General features: G+C 35.1%; 2 protein-coding genes across 2 annotated transcripts; one reads left to right on the top strand and one right to left on the bottom strand.

Annotated features, from left to right (window-relative positions):
• Nucleotides 1–721: 721 nt before the first annotated feature.
• On the bottom strand, nucleotides 722–4,814 carry LOC125864498 (phosphatidylinositol/phosphatidylcholine transfer protein SFH3-like). Its single transcript, XM_049544522.1, has 12 exons — nucleotides 4,702–4,814; nucleotides 3,750–4,011; nucleotides 3,559–3,658; nucleotides 3,213–3,479; nucleotides 2,994–3,071; nucleotides 2,763–2,864; nucleotides 2,626–2,675; nucleotides 2,308–2,407; nucleotides 2,085–2,210; nucleotides 1,676–1,772; nucleotides 1,018–1,373; nucleotides 722–922 (listed from the first exon to the last, which is right to left on the bottom strand). Exons 1-12 carry the CDS (start codon nucleotides 4,745–4,747, stop codon nucleotides 833–835), a joined length of 1,674 nt encoding a protein of 557 aa, XP_049400479.1. The 5' UTR covers nucleotides 4,748–4,814; the 3' UTR covers nucleotides 722–832.
• A 3,788-nt stretch (nucleotides 4,815–8,602) lies between these two features.
• LOC125864518 (uncharacterized) lies at nucleotides 8,603–9,438 on the top strand. The gene is made up of 2 exons (XM_049544540.1): nucleotides 8,603–8,936; nucleotides 9,042–9,438. Exons 1-2 carry the CDS (start codon nucleotides 8,651–8,653, stop codon nucleotides 9,197–9,199), a joined length of 444 nt encoding a protein of 147 aa, XP_049400497.1. The 5' UTR covers nucleotides 8,603–8,650; the 3' UTR covers nucleotides 9,200–9,438.
• Nucleotides 9,439–10,008: the final 570 nt, after the last annotated feature.

Genomic DNA, 10,008 nt, shown 5'->3' with positions numbered 1-10,008 from the left:
TCTTGATCTTTATCGTTCTTGATCTTGATCGTTCTTGAGACTTGAATGTTCTTGAATCTTGAATCTTGAATGGTTGAATTCTTGAACTCTTGAACTTGTAGAGAAATCTGCAGCTTTTGATCCACGAGCTTTCTCTAGTTTCTTGTTTAAAATTCTTGGTCTTTTTATTATGAATTATGAGGACCCCTATTTATAGTTTTAAAATAGAGGAGTTGTGTTTAGAAGAGGACTCCCCCCGGCCAATCAGATTTAAGTGACATGGCATATGGGCTTTATGGAGCGGGCTTTAATTAAATTCATATTTATTGAATTTAAATAATTAACTCAATTATATTAATCCATAATATTTATTTGGACTAATATATTAATGAATTTAATATAATTCCAATCATTTTATAAATTTATATTTAATAAATTTTAAATGATTACACCAAGTTATTAAAAAGTAACCATAGGAAATTTTCTATAAACGGTTCGACTGCATTGATAATGTACGAAATATTTACACATGCAACTTCAATCCTTTAATTTATATAGCCCAGGGCCACACTTTTGTATAGTCTAGACCCCTATTAGTCCATTCCATTCAAACCATGTACAATTTGTGATCAATGACATGTTTTTTTATGGCAATGGTCGACCAAAATATTGTGAATCCAAACTCGATCCATCGTTCATTTTGTCCTGTAGCTTCTTGTTTTTCAGATAATCACAAGAGCAGAGAAGACTTCTAGTTTTCCTGATTTGCATCTTCTTGATCTCTAGATGATTCACCGATCGAGACGAACCTATTTTTAATCTTTGGATGTCTCACATTCCATTAAAAATAGACTCAAAAAATCCCTAAGAACTTCTTCTTCCTCCTCTTCTTTTCAATGTATGCTAGAAGTTCCGCTTGATGTGCCAGAGCTAGCTCAAGCGACTGCAAGTAAAACAATAAAATGCAGATTATATTATACCGTAAACCTGAAATCTCTAATATATATTGTCTAGCTTTGAAAGGATACTAACAAATACCTTATGTGTAGCTGAAAGATCTTGCTCCAAAGTATCGATGCGTTTCATGGCGTTGTTAAGTAATTCCTCTTTCTCAGGAGGTAAGGAAGCAGGTTTGTTGGTAAGAGTAATGACTTTCTCCTCGAGTTCTTCCATGCGTTTAATCATGCTGAAGTATTCACTTGAAGATATGGTAGGTTCACTTAATTGATAGCCATGAGCCTGCAGGGTGGCATCAGCTAGCTTCCTTGGCATGTTTCGAGTCATCTTGACTAATGTCACAATGCCCATAACAAGGGTCATAACTCCGGTAAATAGATGGTTGCTAAATCCTTCGGGTGACTTAGAAGCATCGTGGATTGGGAAGAAATCTCTACCTGCAATGAAAGATGGATAGAAGTTAATAAAACAAGAAACCAGTAGGATGAAAGCATTAGATACGCGCAATTGGTTATTTTGAGTCAGCAGAACACACTACAACAAAAGAGACATTTAGTGGCAATGGATTTTCCTTTTAGAGGCAACTGAGTTAATGTCATTGCATCCAGAGTCGCTACAGCCTTTACTGACATTCATCTGGTTATGAATATCCATATTTATTATTGCCGCTAAATAATTGCCACAAAATCCTTTATTTGTTGTAGTGACATCTGCTGCATAATTGGAGAAGAACTGGTACCGTTAGCTGTACTCCAAGTTACATCAACTGCCTTGTCCACTATAGGCATATAGTCTTCAGGATCATATGCTCTATGGTAGTTTTTGTTCATGTCAACCTACAAGTAAATAAATAATAAAAGAACGACAAGTACAAATATGGTTAACGGGTAAGCCATAGTACAATCCGTTTCAAGGTATGAAGATTAAGTATCAGAATTTAGCAAATAAAGTTCGAATTACTTTATTTTGGTCATAATTTGTAACCATGAGAATGATGAGATATAGGGGAAAAACATATATTTGTTCTTATTTTTCTCAAACATCTTCTTTTAAGCAGATGTTATTGAACCTTAACCTCATTCATGGAATATATGAAGTTAAGAAAATTGGACATATGCTTATATGTGATGGATGACGAAGTAACTTACTTCCTCGTGGAGAGGGGAGAGTTGAGTATGAGCCACATAAACATTTGCATCCTCTGAGATTGTTTTCTCATCAATTGTTGAGATGAAATTTCTATTTGAACATTTATGTTCACCGTTATGAACCATCTGGTATAAAATTAATCACACATTTTAGGCATGTAAAACCGGAAGTGTACATTCAGAATATATGCCTTAATGTTAAATTTCTGAGATTGAAATCTACCTTCATTATTTCAGGATCATTCCACGGGCCTTTGTCAGATAGCATGCATCCTCCCTTGTCCGCGCAAGTGCATGTACCACCTAAGAATTCTGGTATCTCGCTGGTATAAGGCGATGAATATAAACTGCATTAGGCTCTATGCAAGAAAGCTACTTTGTTATGCACAATTCATTCTAAATAAATATAACTACTCAAGAATGGTTCTTGTATCAGATGCCTAATTTGTCAATAAGCATGCGCGTCCTAGAAGCATATAACTTTGAGTTATGCTAGAAGCTAAAGAAACTAGAGAAAATATTTAACTCTACGTATATTTACCTGGCATCGATTACTTCAAGCAACTTGCTCTGGTATTTGTTACCAAGAACCTAAAAGAAAGAGCCATGAATTGGTTATTCTTATGAGAGTGAGACAGAATCAATGCATATAGAAGGAAAGACGTTATGTGCGTGTACATGAATCTTTGCCGTAGTCTTGGGGTCTAGGAATGACTTGACAGAGTTCCATAAGAGCCTGAATCCAGAACCAGCATTGATGATATACATGCGGCACAAGCTCTAAACGATGATAAAAGAAAATAATCAAGTAAGCAAAGAAACTCAACAACTCATCAAGATAAGAACATCAAACAAGACAAGAGAGATATAGCACAATGTCTTAAGCTAGTCGCAAAAAGAATCAAGTACCTCGGGATAATTGTTACCATCAATAGATTGGAGGCATTGAATGAGCTCCCTTGCTGATTTGTTGAAGTTCTTCAGTCCCTGCACCATAAATCATATAGTTTAAATTACTGATTAATATAAGCTCGCAATAGAATAAACATAAATTCCTTCCTTTAGTTTTTCCATGGTTACATTCTAAGGTTCTCATTCAATTTAATCATTTTTGAAATGAGAACATACCACTCCTTGGACATCTAGAATAGTTGTGCTTGTATCAATGTGCCTTTTTGATGCAATGGAGCAGGCAGGCATCTTGTCATTGAGGGTCCTCTCGAACTCCTGCACGTGGTACTTGAGATAGCGATCCATTGTTGTAACTTGTAAAAGCTTGACAGAATCTACTTGACCAATTCTTTCAATATAAACCGGTCTTCCCTCCTTGTCAACTCCGTGATGCCCTTGTGGATAATACTTAAGGACTTCTTCCTTTTCCTTAAACTCGAAGTCCTAACAGAAATGTACAACAACACATTCCCTCAAATTTCTTGGATTATGATTTCTACACTAACATTTCAAAAAAGTTTACCTCCACGATAGTGTCTGCACCAAATTCACTCCTCCACTTGATCATATCAGCCCACATCTGCTTTGATTTATCAATATCGAATTTTCTAGCCTTCAAGAATCTGTTTCATCATTAAGACTAAATATTAGACAGGATCCAAATCTTTTGATAAGATATACTTGTCAACAAAAACACATAATGAGTATAATCACCTTAACAATTTATGATAATCATCATGTTTTCCGGGAAGTAATTCGTCTAAGATAAGTGCTTGTCGGAATGCATCAACTGCCTTTATTTCCTCTGCATCATGCTCATCCTCAACAATAACAGACATAACTCTGCTGTTCCTTCTGCCCTTTTTTGTAAAAGAATGTCTAAATTTGGTAGAGGCATTAACTGCCTTCTTCTTGAGAGACCCAAGCCTTGTTTTCCTCTCATGCTCATGGTTTTCCATGTCAATCTTTTCTAGACCTATAAAACGAGAACAATTCAATCGTTGTATGGATGCAAACTTTAAAGATACGACACATGAGCCTAAAACAACTTCAAAAGCTAGCTAATGAGGGTAGGATTGCCCAAGTCAATATAAACAAACCGTCAATCCATTCCCTAACCAGAACCAATGTGGAACTTGAACCCACTCTAACACCCCTTCACACCCAGGCTAACTGGAGCATAGACTGGAAGTCCAAACGGAAAAAAACCTGGCTATGATATCATGTAAAGATATAACACATGGGTCTAACTCAATCCGAAAAACTAGCTCATGAGGGGAGAATTGTCCAAGTTCATGTAAGCAAGCCATCAGTCAATTTCCCCACCAATGTCGGACTTTATTCCACTTTAACACCCCTTCACACCCAGGCCTAACTAAAGCATGAAACCGCGAGTCCAAACGAGGATGAACCTGACCCTAACATCATGTAAAGATATGACACCTGGACCTAACTCAATTCTAAAAGCTAGTTCATGAGGAAAAGATTGACAGAGTCCATGTAAGCAAACCGTCAATACATTCGCCAACCAATGTGAAACTTTAACCCACTCTAACACAAACTAATTAGTCTAATAACCTAACTTGCTTTGGAAATAATGCAAATTGAAATATCTTGTCAACAACAACAAAAGAGGAAATATTGTAAATGAAGATTGAAGACATACTTGGTCTGAATGGTTGGTCAAGAGGTCCTGACATATTGCCACTCATGATTGTAGCTGTGATAATATATATAGAAACCGCAAAAATATATACAATTTGGTATACTACTCTCTTGTATGCCTACATTTTAAAAACAAAATTGAAATCAGATCAGTAGAACCATTATAAAAGACATAACAGAATATATGTAAACATTTGAGGGCATAATCCACAAACAACAATGAAATTTTAGGTGATAGAAATCCCAAATTTTGCCAAGTTCAAATAAAAAGAATGAATATTCATACCCCTAAAAAGAAACACATAAGAAAGGAGGGTATTTATTTAAAGATAAATGAAAATATAACATAAAGGGGTCGTTTGGTTTAAAGACATGGTGGATTAGTTATATTTGGATTATATAATCAGATTAGTTATCTTGGGATACCTTTCTTATTTGATTTGTTTGATTTAATGTATTAAAACTACATGAACAACATAATTTTTAAGAAGTTCATTGTTATAAAAATATCATTCACCTTATTTAGCAGAAAAAGGATGCGATGGAGCGGAGGGATCCTACATTATTATTTTTTGTCATTTTTATTGTTTTTTTCTCGAGATAACTGATCTCCATATTATTATTGTACAAATCATAAATCTTGATTTAAAACTTATCACACGATTAATAATGAAACTAAAATTTTATCCCAGAACTATCTATTAACCAACCACCAAAATCGCTTGTTACAAATAAGATCATGTTGCTGCATGGAAAGAGATAAATGTTGACTAATTTGGCTAATGTTGATGTCCAGCATACCAAACGATCCCTAAATTCTTGGGCTCGAAAATATTGATAATTAAAATAAAACAAAAGAAGGGTAATTACATGAATGAAAATGGATTTTTAGAGAAATGGAAAAGGAGAAGACTAATGAGAGATATATTACCAGTGGCAAAAAAATAGATAGGACATTGAGAAAGAAAGAAAGGGGTCTCTTAAATCATCAAATATTTCCTAAAGAATTGGGATACCAATAATTCAATGAATGGGGAAGCGATTATTATTCTCTAATATACATTTAGAATACATAAAATTTAACTATAACCCTACATTCATATTTCTGTTTAGAGATAAAGATTAATCGTTGTGAAAGACACTCCCTCCATATATTCTAATGACAATATTTATTTATTTTTGAAATAATTCTTTAATTCTAATTTTTGACGTGACTTGTTTAAAATTACAAGATTCAAAAATCTATCTTCTTTACTTTTTAAACTCAATGTTAAAACAAAGAAAGTATTAGTTCTCTAATTACATCATTGTTAAATTTTGAAATAAGTACAAAAGTATATAGCAACAACAACAACAACCACCCAGTACTGGAATCCCATTAAGTAGGGTTTGGGAAGGGTAGAATGTATGCAGACCTGATCACTACCTCGTGGACGTAGAGAGGTTGTTTCAGAAAGACTATCGACTCAAGTGCATCAAATTCAAGTAAAATAAGAAGAAAACAACAAAGAAAGTGTATCAGTTAATAAGAAAAGCATTGTAAAATATACTTGAACGAAACAATAACACCATATGACAAAAACTACAATGGTGTGACTAGTACTACAACAGACACTAACAAGACTAACCTTTCGCAAAGCAAGGAAACACTCTACCCCTAATAACTTTCTATATAATATGCGATCTTCACTTCTTCCTATCTAGAGTTATTTCCTCGGTGATATGAAGTTTCTTTATGTCTTGTCTAATAACCTCTCCTTGATACTTTTTGGCCTACCTCTACCCCTCTGTGTACCCCCTACAGTCAACCATTGACACCTTCTTACTGGGGCATCAATGCCCCTTTTCTTCACATGTCCAAATAATCTCTGTCTTGCTTCCTTCATCTTGTCCGTCACATAATTTCACTCCCACTTTTTCCTGAATAACCTTATTCCTAATCTTGTCGCTCCTAGTATATGCTCATACATCCATCTCAACATCCTCATCTCCAAAACATAAATCTTCTGAACATAGGAGTTCTTGACTGGCCAACATTCTACTCTATATAACAAGGACGGTTTAACCACCACTCTGTAGAACTTACGTTTAAGCTTGGGTGGTACCTTCTTATCACACAAGACTCCAAATGCAAGCCTTCATTACATCTAGGCCACCCAAATGTGATTTGTGGCATCATCATTGATATTCTCACTATCTTTAATTACGGAACCAAGATACTTAAAACTTTTTCTCTTGCTAATAGTTGTGTGGCATGCCTTACTTCCACGCTCGTTTCATCCAGCGTAATGCTAAATTTGCACTCAAAATATTTTTTTCTCCTGCTCAACGTAAACCCTTTGGACTCTAGAGTTTGTCTTCAAACTTCCAACCTAGCATTAACTTTGTCTCGTTTCTCCTCAATCAGTTTTATGTCATCCACAAATAATTTACACCATGGAACCTCCTCCTGAATAGACCGAGTCAACTCATCCATCCTCAAGGCAAATAGAAAAGGTATAAGAACCAATCCCTAATGTAGCCTCATCTCAACTGGAAAGTGCTCAAAGTATCCTCTCACTGTCCTATTCGGAATCTTGACTCCATCATACATGTCTTTTGTTGCCCAAATATAAACCATCGGGACAACTTTAGCCTCCAAACACCTCTAGAGGACAATCCTCAAGACTTTTTCATATGTCTTTTCAAGAATAATGAACATCATATGTAGGTCCGTCTTTCTTCCCTATATTTCTCCCTCAGTCTCCAGATAAAATGGATGACTTCAGTAGTCGATTTTCCAGGCATGAATCCAAATGAATTCTCATAAATGGACACATCTTTCCTCATCATCATATCCACCACTCTCCCAAATCTTTACAGTATGTATGGCTTAGCAATTTGATATTCTTGTAATCGTTACAGTTTTTTATATCACCCTTGTTCTTGTACAATGGGGCAGCTCTATTCATCAAATATTTTTGCCTTCTTAAAATAGCATTAAACAACTCAGTCAACTACTCTATACCTTGTTTGTGCTCTTCCAAAATTCCACCAGAATCTCATCGGGTCCAGTCACTCTCCCCCTGCTCATCCTACTAATAACATGTCTAACCTCCTCAATCCTAAAGTTCTGAAGTCTTTCAGAGTGCCACAATTCTCCCAACACAATCTTTATGTCCTCTTCAGTTCTTCGTTTAAGAGTTTGTGGAAATACGCTTGTCAGCTTTGATTTACTTAATGGCAGTCTTTTCCACCATGCACTTTACTTTTGTTTATCCTTGATGCACTTCATTTGATTCAAATCGTGAGTCTTTCTCTACCTCACTTCCATGAGCCTATCTAAGTATTTAAGGGGCAAGTCAAATAAAGAGTTGGTCATGATATGATAATTTTTTTGTAGAATCCACATGGTCTTGATATATAGCATCAAAGGCTGCTACATAGGACATTTATTACCAACTATGTGTGAAATGAAAGTTGGAGGTGGAACCACGTATAGTAAGAAAGAATAATCTACAGATGCATATTACCTTTTATCTATAATCCAAAAAGGATGGATATACACACAATGTAACATTTAGTACAAGATACTCACATCTTGATATTAGTAAATAAGTTTTTTAATGATACTACACTATAAATAATAAGTACGAAAAAAAAAATATAGACATGTTATTAAAAATTGGCTTTATATCACAAAAGGCTTCCCTTTGACGAGTTCATAGGTTGAATAAAAGAAGCCTCCATTTACGTGCAACCACACACATTCCTAAACCAAACCACAAGTAAATAAGCATTTTCCCTTGTTCTTTGCTGCTTCTTAGTCCCTAAGCATCTTGTTACTAACACGCTTTGATGAGAACTTGAGTTAAATATTTTCCTTTTTACCTTACTAATAAATCATAAACGATTAACAACGTAACAACAATAACAAAAGTTGTGTTTTTTTGAATATCCAAACAACGACAATGATGATTCAACCATTATTCGCGCTTGTATTTCTTGAAGTGGTCGTGATATTGACCCTCATATTCCGAACCCCTTTAAGGAAACCGGTTTTGATGGCATTGGATAAATCGAAGCAAGGAAGGGGACCTGTCATAGTAAAGAGTGCTGGAGGAACGTTATTCGTTGTTTTAGTCTCCATCTTGTTCAACGTCACTCTAATGCAGAACCGCGCAACTGATTCTGGCACTGTTAATCCAACTGATCAAGTTTTGTTGGCTAATCATCTCTTAGAAGCCTCGCTCTTGGGTGAATATAATCTTGGCTAATTTAGATCGTGATGATTCATATAACGGACTATTTTTGGTATATGATGTAAAATAATGTCTTTTTTTTTCTTGTGTACAAATGCAGGGTTCACATTGTTTCTTGCTTTGGTCATAGATAGACTTCATTACTACATAAAAGAGCTTCGTCTGCTAAGGAAGACTTTGGAGGGAGAAAAAAAAACGAACCAGAGTCGCGATCAGGTGGAAAATGCAGCATCAAAAAGTCCGAGCATAAGTACATAAGAATATTATGGAGGCTATATATTTATGTTTTACCAAACTATATACTTATTTAATTTCTCTGTTTGTTTGATCTATTAGGTTGCCTTTCCTAGCGTATGGTGATGTTGTATGTTTTTCTTCAATTATTTCCTAAATGTCTGATTGTAGTTTGTATGATTTATTTATTTCAAGATTATACCGTTGTGTAACTTCTACTTTTGTTGTAGAATTGCCAAGAAATAGAAATGGAAACAAACCATATATTTCAAAAAAAAAAAAATCAATTGAAGATGCGATTGTTTTCACCTTTTGAAATTAAGAGATGTAGATGTTGGGATATAGACTATTAACCATGTGGTTGTTATCTATAATTCATGTAAACAGCATGTTTCTGAAATGTTTCCGCATATTGCTAGTTTCCAACTATAGAAAATTGAAAGTAAAATGAGAGCAGTTTGATTAAGGTGTAAGAACTTACAACAGAGTAAAGGGCCAACAAAAGCTACGCGAATATGATGATATTTCAAACACTGCATCTGATTCCTTCACTCAATCGAAGGTGCAATCGATGACGATGGCTGAAGTGATTTAAGACAGGTTCAGGAGGAAGAAGTTGATCTGATACATTAGCGAAAGCAACTCCTATTAATCTGCAATCTGTAATCAGTGGCGTACATAGAAATTTTATAAGTGGGTCCGCCCCTGTCTGCAAAGGTCGCATTCCTCTCCAGACATGGGGCGTAGTTTCATTGTCAACCAAATCATTCATTTTCTGCTATGTTTTTTTCTTGTAAATCTTCATAAGTATTCATTTGTGTATATATACACTC

The sequence above is a fragment of the Solanum stenotomum genome, chromosome 5, assembly GCF_019186545.1.
Source record: "Solanum stenotomum isolate F172 chromosome 5, ASM1918654v1, whole genome shotgun sequence".
Classification (NCBI taxonomy): domain Eukaryota; kingdom Viridiplantae; phylum Streptophyta; class Magnoliopsida; order Solanales; family Solanaceae; genus Solanum; species Solanum stenotomum.
The sequence above is the reverse complement of the archived record's forward strand: the minus strand, read 5'-3'. Positions and strand labels throughout refer to the sequence as shown.

Excerpts from the sequence above, each read along its gene's own strand:
- LOC125864498 (XM_049544522.1), bottom strand. The coding sequence starts at position 4,747 with ATGAGTGGCAATATGTCAGGACCTCTTGACCAACCATTCAGACCAA. Across the intron at positions 3,480-3,558 it reads GTGCAGACACTATCGTGGAG|GACTTCGAGTTTAAGGAAAA; the intron begins GTAAACTTTTTT and ends CATTTCTGTTAG. Across the intron at positions 3,072-3,212 it reads TTCTAGATGTCCAAGGAGTG|GGACTGAAGAACTTCAACAA; the intron begins GTATGTTCTCAT and ends TTTATGGTGCAG.
- LOC125864518 (XM_049544540.1), top strand. The coding sequence starts at position 8,651 with ATGATGATTCAACCATTATTCGCGCTTGTATTTCTTGAAGTGGTCGTG. Across the intron at positions 8,937-9,041 it reads CTTAGAAGCCTCGCTCTTGG|GGTTCACATTGTTTCTTGCT; the intron begins GTGAATATAATC and ends GTACAAATGCAG.